Source organism: Bos grunniens, chromosome 5 (assembly GCF_055505025.1).
Source record: "Bos grunniens cultivar Pamir isolate PY7600 chromosome 5, Bosgru_T2T1.0, whole genome shotgun sequence".
Taxonomy (NCBI): Eukaryota; Metazoa; Chordata; class Mammalia; order Artiodactyla; family Bovidae; genus Bos; species Bos grunniens.
Window position 1 is genome coordinate 67,248,484 of NC_141169.1, and position 15,334 is coordinate 67,263,817.

Genomic DNA, 15,334 nt, shown 5'->3' on the forward strand with positions numbered 1-15,334 from the left:
CTATGTTCATTTGGGTGAGACTGATTGAAGGCATTGAAATTTATCAGGTAACTTAGACATAAGCATGGTCCATCACAGATAAAGGTGGAACACAGCATGAAATCAGGAAACAGAATCAAGAGTATCTCCTCCTTCTTACTTCTGCACTAATTAGCAGGGGCATGACCTTGGACTTGTCCCTTCTCTCTGAGTTTAACTTCTCGTGTTTGACTAGATTATTTTTCAAGGCCTTCCAAGCTTACAGCAATCTTCAATTTTACTTTCTGTGAACAATTTGGTAGTTTTATTACAGAGATATATACTTAATCAAGAATCAGGTTCTTGGGTATCTTCCCGGGGACTTCAGCATGCCCATTCTCTCTCTCTCTTTTTTTTGGCATGGAAACCCTTATCCCTGCACAACGCCCGAGCATTTAATGCAAAAAAGATTTTCATTTAAAAGACTGTGTGGTCTCTGCTGATTGCACAACTTCTCTTTGTGTCCATGCTGCTGCTGATCAAATATTGCAAAGCCATTAATTACCTTTGGACAAATGCAGAGGGCCATGTGCAAAAGTTCTGGCCAATTGCATAAAGTAATATGCCAGATGTAAAGTAAGTGAAGGGTTTTTCGTGGCATTTAAGGTTCAGTGAAAAAGTAAGAGGGGCAGCTATGCCAAGAATGAAAGGCCAGAGCTTGCCAAGTGCTTCTTTAAGGGGCTTTAGCCAATGTGAGACTAAACAATGCATTAAATAAGCATACAACTTACTGCACTTAAAGAATCACACGTCAAATAACAGCTCTTTGCTATGTTTTAAACATGATCTCACATATAGATAAAGACAAGTGAAATGTTCTGTTGTCATCTCCTTAGTCTAACAGCTAATAAGGCCTGGGGACTTGAACTTTCCAGGCAACCAAAAGTAATTCTTTGTGATGTAAGAGCTTGCTGATGTTCCATGGAGAGGTGTAGGATGGAGCTCTGCCAGGGCAGCAGCTCAGTACAGGAATGATTTTTTGCCACCATGGTTGTCAAAGACTCTGGCTGCATAAAAGGGCAAAGGTTTCGTAGCCCATTATGAAGAACAATGAGCAATCTCCTTGGGAAAAATTGCCTGCCTGTTTGCAGAGTGTCTGATTCTTTGGTGTAGGCTCTGAAATCAGAAGAAAGTTAGCTAGAGGCTTGAGGTTGGCTCTTTACAGAGGCCCTGAGAAATACTGGCATGGTCCATGATGTCTGGACTAAGTATACAGAGACCCAGCTGTTTGGAAAACACCAACACTCTTCTGGATCCAAAATGGAGCTATGAGCCTACCAGCCAGGAACATCTGAGACCTTCCAATACTGATGGTCTTCAAGTAACTGGTTGAGAGGCACCTGCACTGGTGCAAGCCTCCCATCCAAACCTTCCCCAGCTCCTTTCATGGTCAAGTTGGGGAAGACACTTCTGCCTGGCTCACTCTCGGGCTTATGTTGCCTTATGACCACTTCTCCTTTACCACCTCTCTTATAAAACCCAGAGAGAGATGCCTGGTCCAACAAACAGTTCTTCTTCAGTAGGTCTTTGAGGAAAAACAGCAGAACTCATAGCCACTAGGAAAGAAGCACTGGAGGTCTGGTGGCCAAGAAAGAAGAAAAGTTGAAGTTGGCCAGAGGAAGGAGTCCCCTGGATCATAAGACATATCCATGTGCTCAATGGGGAGCTGCAGTGTGCCATCTGAGTGGAGTCCAGTCTGTGAAGGCAAGGGACTCAAATGGCAGCAGCCTCTAATCAAAGAAACTTTTCTTGTGCAGCCTGAAGAAATTCTATAAGTATTTCCTAAGTTTTTCTAGAAGGTAAACTGTAGGGTCATTCCATGGATGTCTCCTTTGAGTCTCCTTTCAAAGAAGTTCAAAATCAACTGCGCCCCCAGGGGTTTCTGTTCCTGCTCTCCCAGAAGATGCCAAGGCTTTTTGGAAGCGTATCTCACTTTGCAACACTTTGGACCTTTAAACAATGTGAATGGGCAGATGTACGTGCTTCTTGGACGCAGGAGACCTTGACTTTGGTTCTGGATCCACCCAGTAAGGTAAACCACAAACTCTCTATGTCTCACATTTCTCACTTGTCCAGTGAAGCAATGATTTTTACCATCTAAGACTGGGGTAAAGACAAAGTGAGAGAGCTGCTACAATTGGATTTTGAAAAAATGCAAATACTAGTCAAGCATAAGACATCCTTTGTGCTACTGATACTGCTGTAAGTGTTACTATTAACAACAGGTTTTATCGGCTGCCCCTATAGAGAGAAATAGGTTTCTCTGGTGGCTCAGATGGTAAAGAATCTGCCTGCAGTGCAGGAGACCCGGGTTTGATCCCTGGGTTGGGAAGATCCCCCGGAGGAGGAAATGACAATGCATCCCAGTATTCTTGTCTGGAGAATCCCATGGACAGAGGAGTCTGGCAGGCTACAGTCTATAGGATTTCACAGAGTTGGACATGACTGAAGCAACTTAGCACACATCAAGAGAAATGAATGTGTAATGAATTGGGCTGCCCAGACATTTGCAGTAGACTCTGTAACTGATCCCAGAAGAGAATAAATAAGTATAATTGCTAATGTGTTTATGATGCTCACCATGTGCCAGGCAGTATTCTAATTTAATATGTTCTAATAGATTAACCAGTTCTGTGAGGTAGTCCTTGTTTTGGAGATGAGGAAATTGAAGAACAAAGAGGTTAAGTGACTTGCTCGATGCCACCCACCAAGTAAGTTACAGAGCTAGAATTCACATCCTGGATTCTTGACAGTAGAGACCACACTTGGCCTTGACTCCTTCCCTCTCTTGCTTCTCGTAACTGTTCATCAGGGAGAAGATGGTCTTGAGGTGCTTGACCATATCAGAAAAATGCAAATTATTGCATTTGCAATATTGCAATATTTTCTAAATTTGCACAGAAATCACTTTCTTAGAAGTCCCTTGGTTGCCCAGACTAGTCCTCTTGGGCATATTTAAAGAGTAGTAGCCACTAGTGAAGGTTAATATGAAAACTCACTGTTTCTCTTTAAGAATATTTGTGGCCTGTTAGCTTAGTGGTGCTAATGAGACCAGTGAAGGTGAAAGTGAAGTCGCTCAGTTGTGTCCGACTCTTTGTGACCCGGTGGACTGTAGTCCACCAAGCTCCTCCAACCATGGGATTCTCCAGGCAAGAATACTGGAGTGGGTTGCCATTTCCTTCTCCAGGGGATCTTCCCGTCCCGACCTGGGGATCAAACCCAGGTCTCCCGCATTGCAGGCAAACGCTTTATCCTCTGCGCCACCAGGGAAGCCCAGGGCCAAGGTCAAATCCCACATGTTCCAATTAGCTTAAAAGAGAAAGTCACAGCCAGTGACTGTACCTCTAACTTTGACCAGCTGTCACACAAGTGCATAGCTGGAGGTCTAAGGGGTGCCAAGCCAAGGAATGCAAATGGTGTAGCTCAAATCCAGCCCCACTCAAAGCTAATGCTAACGCCCCACTCAATGCTAATGGTGGCTGAGTGTGTCTTTGGGTGTTCCCAGTGCTGTACTCTCTTCTTTAATTGGATAGGCAGTCTTAAAAGCCCGGGAAAAGGCTTTTAGTCAAGGTTTAGAAGACTATAGATTCAATCTGCACCTCTAATTTATAAAGAGCAGTTAAAAACTGACCTACTTAACTGTCCTTACTTTCAGGAGACTGAAAAAATGTGAAGATGAGAACTGTCAGTTAGTCCTTCCTAGCAAAGAAAAATGGCAATCTGTTTTCACGAGGTGTGTGCTTCTTTGGCCAGATGACTTGCATGTATTTGGTCATGTCTGAGCTTATATTCCATCCCTGAGGGGTTGGAACTCAGCTTAAAACAAAAATAAAACAAAGGCACTGGCTTCTCTTGCTTTAAGTAGGTGGGGTCCCCTATCTGGAGATGAACAGAAACTATGTGAAGAAGATAAAGGAGTCTAAAATGTTCTTTGGTCACTATTTGAATCCAAGATTCTCCTTTCTTGAATAGTACCAAATCCTTGTTAATTACAACCTAGACTATGAGTCTGTTAAAAGTTAGAAGAGGTCATTTACTTGAACAAAATCCCCTTGTTTTATAGACAAGGACATTTTGGCCCAGGAAGTTTAAATGCCTGCCAAAGTCATACAGCTAATGAATGACAGGTCTGGGAGCAGTTTTCTGAGCACTATATTTCAAATGAAAGAAGCTTGAGTTAATAATAATAACCTCAATCTAGGAAGGTTGTTGCAATCAATAACAATGAAATTCATTGCAAAGTTTTACTTAAACTCTTTATAAAACAGTATAGTTTAACACATGAAGAATGCCATTCATTTATTCAGACCTGTTCTTAATAAGTATGCATTGGAAGTATATTTTACAAAAGCTATAAATCTGGACTAACCAAAAGGGTATCCAACTTTCCTTTCTAATTGATTTACTTCTCCTTTTTCCCAGACCGTGGAGATAAAGCATATACAGTTTATTTAAGGGACTCTTTATAGACTCTTAAAACTAAAAAGGACCCCAGAAACTCGCTTTCTTTTAGTTGCTCTTAATTGAAACCATTCCAGGTGGTTGGTTGTCTGTCAATTTTTAAAGTATCTTCAAGGAGAGAAATTCCACAAGCCTCTAAAGCATATGTTAAAATGGTTAATCACCATGACTGTCAAAAATAGTATCTATGGCAAGCTGAACTTTTCCTATTTTCCTTGAAGCTCTTTTCCTCTTGCTCTGGTCCATGCACAGCAAGGTTGTGACAAACTGCTCTCTGTGAGCCTCCTCCATCAATCTGGAAAGATAATAGCTAGCTCTTTCCCAATGTGCCAACTCCATTAGGCCACCATTTTTCTCCCAAGACTATGAAAGTACAAGACTGGTTGACATGCTCTCTTACTATGATATATAGGGAAGAATCAGTACTTAGCTCTTCTTTGCAACTTTCATTGCATGTAATGTCTGGTGAAGCTGTGTTAATTATAGAGGAACTTTTGCACTTATGCTGGGAAGATGTTTACAAAACAGATAACTGAGAAGGTGGCATGCTCTGTGCTCTAGTGGAGCTTAGGCTTGTAGAGAAATAGGAACTCATTTAGAACATTGGGTTGATCGACACAAAATAAGTGTTACTGCCCCCCCCCCCCAAAAGAAAAAGTTATTCAGGACAGTTCTGCCTCTTAATAGGGTTAAAAATTCCCCTTGTTAAATATTCTGGCCCAGTAAAAAAGATAGTTTTGGAGGTAACATTTTTTTAAATGTTTGCATTTCAAACTAAGATCAGAAACCCCCTTCCACAGTTAGAAAAAATCCATACATTCAAAATGGATTTGAAGCAGCTTAAAATGAAGCACGCAGCCACAATAAAACTTTGAAAGGGGTAAAAACAATAATAAGAGTCAACTGACAAGGGGTAGAGGTAGGGAAGACTGCTTTCCTCTAGAAAGTATTTCAAAGGCTGTAAATGCTTAAAGCTGACTTCTTCACACACAGTAAATCTCAAGGGACAAAAAGGAAACTCAATAAAATTTGTTGACAACAGTTAATGCCTTGAAGAATAATTGGCTCAGACATGAAACAGACCATCAATGTAGCTTAGGGAGGATCTAAATGTCTCGTCTAAGTCATTGTTGGTATACATTGTATTCAGTTGAAAAGATATAAAGTTTTATCGAATAGTTGGGTAAATATGAGGCAGAAAGGATTGTCCAAAGTACCTGACAAACTTAATTCTTGATGATTCTAAAGACTAAGATCCCTAACAAGTCATGCCATTACATTCAATGGGATTCAATTCAATTCAGTCCTGCCAGTTCAACAAACTTGAGCCGCAGCTGTATCAGCCAGGCATTGAGCTAGATCCTGGGATTCAATGGTAAACAATCTGGCCTTTGGTATCAAGGAGCCCATTGAGAGGGTAGATCTTGGTCACCTGATTTTAAAAATGGGAAAAGTATTTAGGAAAAGCATAAGGATTGCATTTTTCTTCCATGATTATTTTCCTCTATGATACTTGATAATACTTTTTTTTTTTTTTAACCTCCTAACTAGACTGTGAGTTCCTTGAAGGCAAAGTTAATCTCTCATTCATTTCTAGGTATCTCACTCATGCCTGTACTGTGTCTTACACATAGCAGAGGTTCCATCAATGTTCTGAATTAAATGATTTAAAGGGGTTAACTTCTCTTGGGCAAAAAGGCTAGTCCAGTTGACTAGAAAATTAACAAGAATAATTTTGTGCATGACAGTTTATGTCAGACAAATAATTTACATTGTCACAGAGTGCTATAAACCAGAACTTAGGAAACCTAGACTCTCAATAATAAAACACAATTTATAAAACCACCTTCTATCCAAAGTTATATTCTATACATTAAGAGTTGCCATGTAGAACCTTCCCCTTTCAAATTATTAAGATAGAATTAAAACACATTTATAAAATCTGATCATTTGAGTAATAGAATGCCTTCCAGTGAGTTGAAATCAGTTTCCATCATAGTTGTCCAATACCCTTAATTCTTTGTGTGAACATATATAAGTATCAAAGGGTAACTTGGGATCAAATTTTTTTTTTTCTTTCTCATTTTTTTGTCATTTAACTGTAAGCATCACAGTCATAGAAAGATCCAGTTTCCATGCACTGTGCATGGAAATCCTGGAGCATGTCACATCAAATGTGGCAATTCAATCTGGCACATAACCCAAGACACTTGGGGGCTCGGCCATCACCTAGTGAACTGGATAAAAGGAAATGGCACAAATGGATTATCAAAGCAAAAAAAAAGGTCCTCTTGGGCATAATAACTGAGACCCACTTATCCATTTTTTAAAATGTGGATCAGTAGTAGCAAAGTAAAGAGTAGTGACAAGCCATCGCTGGGTGATGTCGATGTGACACATTTGCCTTCTGCCAGATATTCTGAAGGTAAAACAGGTCTGCTATTCGAAAAGCACTCACCAAATGAACTCATTCGTCTGCACAGAAACAGAGAATGGGATAGAATTGCTTTATTGCCAGAAAAATAAATGAACTCACTCAAAGCGTTGGCTGGAAACAGAGAGTGGGAATTTGCCCATTTAAAGAGTAGAAAGCACGTCTCACTCTCTGTCACTAGTTGTTGAAAAGCCATTTGTCACCGAATCTACAATGAGTACAGACCATCAACATGCCTATCAACTTCTTCCTTCCATTTCTCCCTACCCATCCCAGACTGCTACACTCACAGACACCTCCTTCCAGTCTCTCTCTCTCACGCACACACCTTCCTGGGAAGAAGAGAGAGACTGGAAGTGTGTGAGTCATCACAGGAGCTATTCAAAGCCTAGTGGGTAACTGAGGTAAGCTGTCTACACTTAAGCCACATGAACCTCTAAGAATGATTCACGGTCCTGAAGACCTGAGTGTCAGTTTCCTGAAACTCTCTAAACTTGCAAAGAATTAAACAGAACGAGCATCTGGCTTTCCATCACTCAGTGTCCTGTAACATACATGAGCCAGATGCCTCTGAGGTGTGTTCTCTAAGTGATCCATTCCCTCAAGCAGCAGGGACTCCCGTGTGTGTTTATTATTTATCCGCAAGCATGGACTTGCTGTCTACTTTTTATTGACTGTTGACTTTTTAATCACCTGAGACCTACTTATGGGATAAGTGACCTTGCACTTGTCAGAAACCCTTTTCCAGATGGAGACATCACTGGAGAGCCCCAGAGAAGGGTGACATCAAAGGAAGGCAACAACAAAGCCTCAAGGTCAGTGTGAACGGAGGGCAAATGAACTCAGCATTTCAGTTTGCATTGAGCAAGAGCCTGTGTCTTTGCAAATGTACCTTTCAGCGACTTTCACCTTCTGTCTGTTCGGGGTGATTTCATATCACATGGAGACATCTGGGATGTGCCCCTTTGCCAAGTCCACCTTCCTAGTTTCCTCCAAGTGACCTGGCACTTAAAACATCCCTACACGTTCACATACATTGCTATGTGCACCCACAGATCTGGAAAACCAAAACCTCAACCCCCCAGGGCCATTTTGTCCTGTCTTTTCCCCGGAAGGAATGGAATAGTGAGGGCAGAGCAGAATAGTTGCGGGAAAGCCTAGCGGGAAGTAGTTAAAAGACAAACTGCTAAAGAGGAAAATTCCATCCAAAATCTGCAAAACGTGCCACGGCCCCGCTGAAACACTAGGCTCGCATTAAGGTGAGGAATCTCGGAGACTGAGGACGGCTGCCAGCCACAGGCAGTCATTCAGTTCTTCGCACACTCCCGGCAGTTGTAAATCCACAGAGCAGCGAGAGGGAGGCTACTTACTGAAATAAAAGCCCCTGTCTCCGCACACGAACTGGAGAGCATCCACCAACTCAGCCCCGCAGAGGGTCTCGGGTCCCGCCGTGGCAGAGCTGGTGAAGGCGAGCAAGCACAGGGCCAGATAGAAGAGATGCGAGGAGGATGTGATGGGCATCTTCACCTGCTGAAAAAGCAGAAGGAGGGTCATCTTCCTCCTGGGTCCTTGCCAGGGGAGTGGGGGCAAGTCAAGGGTGCCTTTACCCCAGCTCTGCATTCCTGTTATTAATCAAAACTATGCCCTCAGGAGTGCAACAAGGTGTGTGAGTGACCTCTGAGCAGGTCTTGGCATCATGCTATCTGAGTTTAATCCTCTTGCTACTGTGAAACCTTGGGGAAGTCCTTCTTGAACCCTTTCTTTATGGGTTCCTATTACAATTCAATGAGATAAATGTCCTGAAACATTTAATGTGTGAAGGTGAAAGATGCTTTTATTGCACACCACTCAGAGATCCTGGTAAACCGCTGGAATCATCAAAGGTTAATTTGTGCTCAGTCCAGACTTGGCACCAGATATGTTTTATTAATTTAAATTCTCTCAAATTGGCCATCCACAGATGGCATGTGCATCCATTACTGACCAGAATATTAAATTAACCAGAACGTCATTCCCCAGCTACTGATTAAAGAGAATTTACTGCAGCTGAAAAAGAACTTGTGAAAATACTATATATCATTATAGCTTTTTTTTTCTACTTAAGAGAGGCAGAGACAGAATCAGAGGGAGAGAAAGAGAGACTGAGAGATTTCTTACCTGAAGAACATCAGCAGTTAACAACTACAAGTAAAAGTTAAAAACCAGGAACAGGAAACATCTGAGAATTTCAGAATGAAACTGGTGTATGGCAAGTAAACCCGACTCCTTTTGCATTCTAAAGCCCCTTGTGTCAAGCTCAATGTCAGATCAACACACGTGTAGGCAGTGCCTTCCACGAACAGGGAACTGGGCTCAAAACCTGCAAAAGTCTTTTTTTTTTTTTTTTTTAAGTCTCAGGAATTCTGACTTCATCTGTTGGAGGGACTTAAGTGTCACTGTATCCTTTTTATAGCAGAGACCCCTGGTTGGCTTGACTTAGCCAGTGACAGACAGCCAACTGTCAGCCCTGCCAGAGGCAGGATTCCTGTGGCTCAAGTCTCCATCCTTGCTCTCAGCAGCGAAACAATGCAAAGGTGATCATTAAGTTTTTCCACATTGCTACTTGTGGCACAAAGATGTGGTTTCTTCTAGGAAGCCTCCCAAGGTGAGTAGCTTTATCCCTCTCAGATGCATTTACTTTCAGCAGCATCAGCAGAGTCAGTGACAGGATGTTAAATCAGGGACCCTATCAAAAGGTCATAGAGTTAAACTGGAAACTATCATTATGAAAAGAGGCTTTTCTGAAACTCCCAGTGGTGGCAGGTCCATTCAACTCCATCACTTTCAAAGAAACAGGATCAGTCATTTATTTTCCGACCACCTTCCTTGCCCTCCCTGGACTCTTAATGGCTCTCTACATCAGTGGCAAAGTTTGCTCCATCACTGTAATTAAGATTTCCATTTTTGTGGCCAGACTTTAAGTTCAGCAATTGGGGAAAAGCCTAAACCCCTGATTCTCGTTAACACAATGTAAATATTTAGTTAATGCTTGTGAAACAGTTGAAGATGAAAAGCGTCCTCTATTTGCAAATCATCATAAATAATAGACATAAAATAGAAGAGGAGGTGAAAGCTTGATGGAGAATTTCTTCCATTTTCTCCATAGGACCTGTTCATGGAAACCCTCCACCCCCACATAGCCAAAGCCACAGGGACTGCTAGAAACAAGTTGTCATCCAATCCTCATCTTTCTTAGTTATAAAATAATTGGTGGGAGTTTTCCCTTTCAGTATTTCCAGTGGAAATCTCAACAAGTCCAAGCCAACTGGACTTCCTTGCCCTTTTCAAAAGAGAACACTCCTAACTGATCTTACAGAGCATGCCCCACGCTCTGGCCACCAGCCAGTTCTAGAACGTATGTTATTTTGCCAGCCTATTTCTCCATTGCTCCCTTCTCTGCTGAGTTAATGGTGAAGCTTAAGGCAAAGCACCTGCAACTGTAGATGCATTCAGGTTCTTCAGTTGTTGTGAAATCCAGGGGAAAAGGAACTCAACTTAAAGCCTTAGGGAATTGAGAACTTTGTTAGATGTCAACATTATACTTTTAATAGCTATTTCTTTTGTGTAACACATTTAAACTCAGCAATACCTATCAGTCTCTAGCATTTAAGAATTTAAGGTTTATTTTTTTACAGATTTCCCTCTTTTGTTTCTTCCTTTTTTCTCCTTTTTGCTGAGTTATGTTCTCAGATAAATATCAGCACTTATAGTTCTAGGACAAGATAGAACCTCTAGTGCATTTTCTTTTAGTTCAGGAAACAGTCCATCACACCCACAGAGAACCAGAGAATTTATCACATTATGTTCCCCCAAAAGAAAACAATAAAGAACTTGCTTAGGAATTAAAAAGTTTGAAATGAGTGGCCCCATATGTTCATCATTTCCTTGGCCTTTTATTTTTCTAAACACAAAAGAAATGAAGAGAGAGAAAGGAGAGATCTGAAAGAAAGAAATGAAAGAAGAACTAGAAAGAGAAGAGAGAGAAAAAAAATTCCAGAGCACTCTTTCTCAAAAATCATTTACAAATCCAAAATTTTAAAAACCTTTCTTTTTATCTTAAATAAATGGAATATCAATTGGTTCCAGATGTCTGGGTTATAATAAAAATGCCCAGCAAAATTTGAGGGCAATAGTCATAAGAAAATACTCACTGTAGGTGTAACCATTTTTGTTTGTTCCAGATCTTTTACAGCAGGTCAGGGTGGGTATTATGAGACTGATGTGAATAGAAAACTGAGGACTTAAAAACATGTGCTGCTTTGTGGGTGGGGTTTGTGAAAGCATCTAGTTACATTTGGACACCCAGGCAGGTATGCTATGAGCCTGGGTAAACTGCCTTTTGTCCATTCAGACAATAAACAAATTGCACGGCTGGGATTTGAGTCAATCTTCTCTTCCCAATCAAGCCACCGATTTCCATCGTGTGCCTATTGTAGCCGTCCTGGACAGGGGCCGAAACTCCAGTCCTCCCCTGTGCCCTCTTCCCTCTGACTCAAACACTTGGAAATATCTTGAGACTCACAGTACAATCAGCTTGTGAGCTCTGCCTGGCAGACACCTTTACTCATTGAATTACATTTGAAAGAACCACGTAGCTCCCTGAAACCACTTCCTGCTCCAAGTACAGGAAAAAGCAACAACTTATGGCTAGCTAGCTCTACTTCTGAAAAGTTCAGCATACACAGCATGGAAAGTTCATTTGGAGTTTTCCAAACTTGTAATTAATGCAGAGATAACACCACACAGCCCCTTTTAGGATCGTCTAAGTAGGGAGACAAAATCCCCAGCTGTCAGACAATATAGCATATGTGTATACTGACTTCATTTCTTTTAAAAGCAAGGTAGCCAGTGTGCATCTTGGCATCTCAAGGGCGGCAGGATCAGGTGCCCGACAAGGATGTATTCTTAACTCCTAAGCCACTGACTTGACTAAGAAAAGTCGTAGTGGTGGAGTACTTGAAAGCGGCAAACGGGTGCTGGACTAAGCGGTAGGGACGTATCATGAATTGAGCCCACAGGCAATTGCATCGGGGAGCCAGTGACAGCAGCTTAAAAATGCTTGCAAATTGGAAAAATACAAGTCTTGAAAGATATAATTTTGCTGAGAATGGAAACTTGAACTAGGGCCAGTTATTGGAAAGGCGAAGTCAGTGCATTGACAACGCTAGCCAAATTTACCTAAAGAGACTTTACAATCCCAAATACAAAATCCGCGTTTTACAACACAAAACCCCAAGTCCAAACTTCGCCCCTGAGAGTCCTCTTCAAAAGAAAAAACTTGGAATAGCAGTTGCTAGAAAGTTTCCGCTTTCCATATACAGTGTGCATTTGTTTAAATTATCCGAATATGCAAGGTCAGCAGGAGTTCTTAAGGAGTTCTTTTTCAGAAGAGCAAATGAAACTTCACTCTAACTTTGACTCTCTGGGCATAAGTGCAGAGAGTTCCGGGACCTTAGCTCCAAAGAGCATATTTAAAAGCTTTAATATCATTTAAAACGTAACTCTTTGTATGTGGCATGCCTTGTAATCAAAAGTCCTGGCAAGTTACACACACACACACACACACACACACAACCACACACAGTCCTACATACACATGAACATGGTCTTAAAAATAAAACATCTGCACCTGCAAAAAAAATCCAAAAGTTCATATCCATGCCCTATAGCCCTTAACCATAGACAGGATTTAAAGGAATCTTCTATAATGACACCACTCAAGCCCTGAAGAAGTGGAGGATTTAGCATAAGTACCTTGCAATAGTTTTTACTCATACAGATATCTGTGCAAAGGCATTTATCTCCCGGAGCTATTTTTTCAGATCCCACAGAATTGCATATTCAGCAATTTATAAATAACTCCCAGTGCCGAAACAATGAAAATTCTAAAGTGAAGAACATTTCTAAGCAGAAGCAAACAGTACACAATTTAAAGAAAATTCCCCAATGACTTCAAAGAGTAAGAAATATTTACCTTCAAGAAATCACAAAAGCAGCACTTAAATAATTGGGTTGGAAGACTGCTGATTTTTCCCATTGCTTCTGAAGTGCAAAGTCTGGAAATGAATTGGTTAGCAGGAATAATGAGGCAAAAAGAAATCCAGGGAGATGGGAGATGTTGAGAGCAATGTCACATTTCAATTTTGAGGACTTTATTCCATTGCGCAGGCTCTATCTGCTCTGAATTTAGCAGTGACAGTGAGATTTAGCAAACAGAAGAGGGATTTAGAGAAAATCCTCACATTTATCTACAAAACACAGACACTGTAGACAGGAAACAGCTGGGGGAACGCTTGCCTTCTCTCTCTCTCCCTCTTCTGGCAAAGTTATCGAGTAAGGACTTTTTTGGGCATGGTGACAAATAACATCATACCTTTGCATTTTAAAACTAGAGCACAGAAGCATTTTTTTCCCTTAAAAGAATGTGTGTTAGTGACAAGAGGAGCAGACATTAAAATACTGATGCTGTCCTCTGATTAACTTTCTACCGGGCATGAAGACACACACATCTGCTAATACACCTTACCCGTATGAAAGGAATATTCGTGGAGGATGGGCGAGCAATTTTATATTCCAGAGCCAACACAAAATTTAAAAAACAAGAAATGAAAAAAAGACCATCTCAAGCATACTCTATGATTTTAACCCTCAAACGACTGGGGTAAACTAGAATGGAAGACAGCGCTGGGATGACCCCTCGTCCTGGTTGCCAAGTGAGGGGAATGATCTCATTTCCTAGAACCTGGAAAGGGGCAGGCAGCTTTGTAATTGGCTCCCCTCAGGACACTGTCTCATGCTTTTTGCCCACGACAGGGCAAAGATTTTGCTGAGCTGTAAAGCCAACTGAAAAAATAAAATCAAATCTTTTTCTTCCTTCCTTCTACTCTGCTGCTTGGCCCCCACCCCGACCCCCACCCCACCCCAGGGGAAGGGCATCTGAGGGGCAAATGATTTTTCCATTGTTCATATTTTTCTGCATAACTTGAACCTGTGTGTGTGTGTGTGTGTGTGTGTGTGTGTATTTGTGTGTGTGTGCACATGAGTGCATTTTCTTTCCCCCATTTTTGTGTATTCTAAATAACACCAGCTGGCTAGCAATACCCTCTCAAGGGTTATGATGTCATTCAAATCTCTCAGCTGGATGAGTGGCCAGCAACATGGTCCAAGCCAGCTGTTTTGCTATTTATAATGTATATTTGCCTTTGCCATTGAGGATCAAGTTGTGATCTTTTGTCGATAGAGTTTGTACCAATTTCTCATCAGTTTTGTGAAGGAGGAGATAAGAAAGTGGATTATGAAATAAGATTGCAAAAGCCCAGGTTAGACATCCCACTTTTCCTGGGGCCTATTGGGGCATGGTTTTCTGGAATGGTGGGAATAGCCTGGATGTTGTATTTCTCCCTCTTGATTCTCAGGGGACACAGTGATCCTGACACTTCGACTAAAAACAAAGGTTTGCTTGAAACTCTTGTCTGGGTCTTTATAGCCATGGCCAGGAAGTTGTTTGCAGAGGTGGGTGCCCTCAAAGGAAAACCTGATTGGTTTTGAAAGGGGGTTGAGTTTACTCAAGCCTTCTCTGTGATTAAACGTGGGGCAGTGTGTACCTTTGAGAAAGACAAGTTAGACATGAGAAGTGATGCCGTTTCAATGCACTATATTCAGCACTCAGTGAGTACGTTCCTACTGTGTGCCCAGTTACACACATCACAGGGGCTTTCAACCAAGTGGCAGAGACAGAGAGGAAAACAGCACTGTCATGTGGTGGGATGTGTGCTTTTAAAAATATGAAAAGTGCACACTCTCTCTGGAAAGACAGGGAAGTGAAACTACTGAGGATCCAGGATGGGGGAGGAGGGGTGTGTCATGAGAGGCTTTGAAATGCAAAGTTGGGAAGTTTCAGGGGATGTGTTTTGACCTGAAGAGTCTACAGATATGCATCATCAAGAGGTAGGCTGGGGAGAATCTTCAGGTGTGGGGGCAAGTCCTGTACTTTGAGAAGAATCCAAGACCTCCTTTAATGAGCCCCGCTTCATGCATTTAACTTAGGAATTGCTCACTAAAAATCTGGGGTTTGGGTTATTTTTTTAATTTCCTTCACCTTTAGCACATCACACCTTTTGTGAAAAAAGCCCAGCCTCCTCTCATAGACTTTGAAGATGCAGATTGCCTCACAGGTTGAAAGATCTCCGATTTCCATGCCTGCAGAGTCTTGGCAACGAGTGCCTCGCTCCACTGCTGGGCATCTTCACCTGTAGAAGGCCATGGCGTTCCCATTTAGTTTTCACTTGTTTGAATCATTCCAAGGTGTCCTGGGAGCTCACTGCCCTCTCCAAGGCTTCCCCCTGGTCTGATGTGCTATCCTGGAATGCCGTGTGCACAGAT

General features: G+C 41.7%; 1 protein-coding gene across 8 annotated transcripts in view; it reads right to left on the bottom strand.

The window, feature by feature from the left end:
- The window catches only part of IGF1 (insulin like growth factor 1), a 78,658-nt gene extending 65,097 nt beyond the window's left edge, over nt 1–13,561 (bottom strand). For 2 of the 8 annotated variants that reach the window (XM_086401053.1, XM_086401049.1), the window contains exons 1-2: nt 11,104–11,217; nt 8,284–8,443 (exon numbers count right to left, since the gene is read on the bottom strand). In XM_086401053.1, the coding sequence (XP_086257179.1) occupies nt 8,284–8,443; nt 11,104–11,118 (175 nt within the window). In that variant the 5' untranslated portion in view covers nt 11,119–11,217. Of the gene's footprint in view, nt 1–8,283; nt 8,444–11,103; nt 11,218–12,926 lie in introns of those variants that run through there. The other 6 variants (XM_086401052.1, XM_086401048.1, XM_086401051.1 and 3 more) reach the window with 4 other exon arrangements.
- Nucleotides 13,562–15,334: the final 1,773 nt, after the last annotated feature.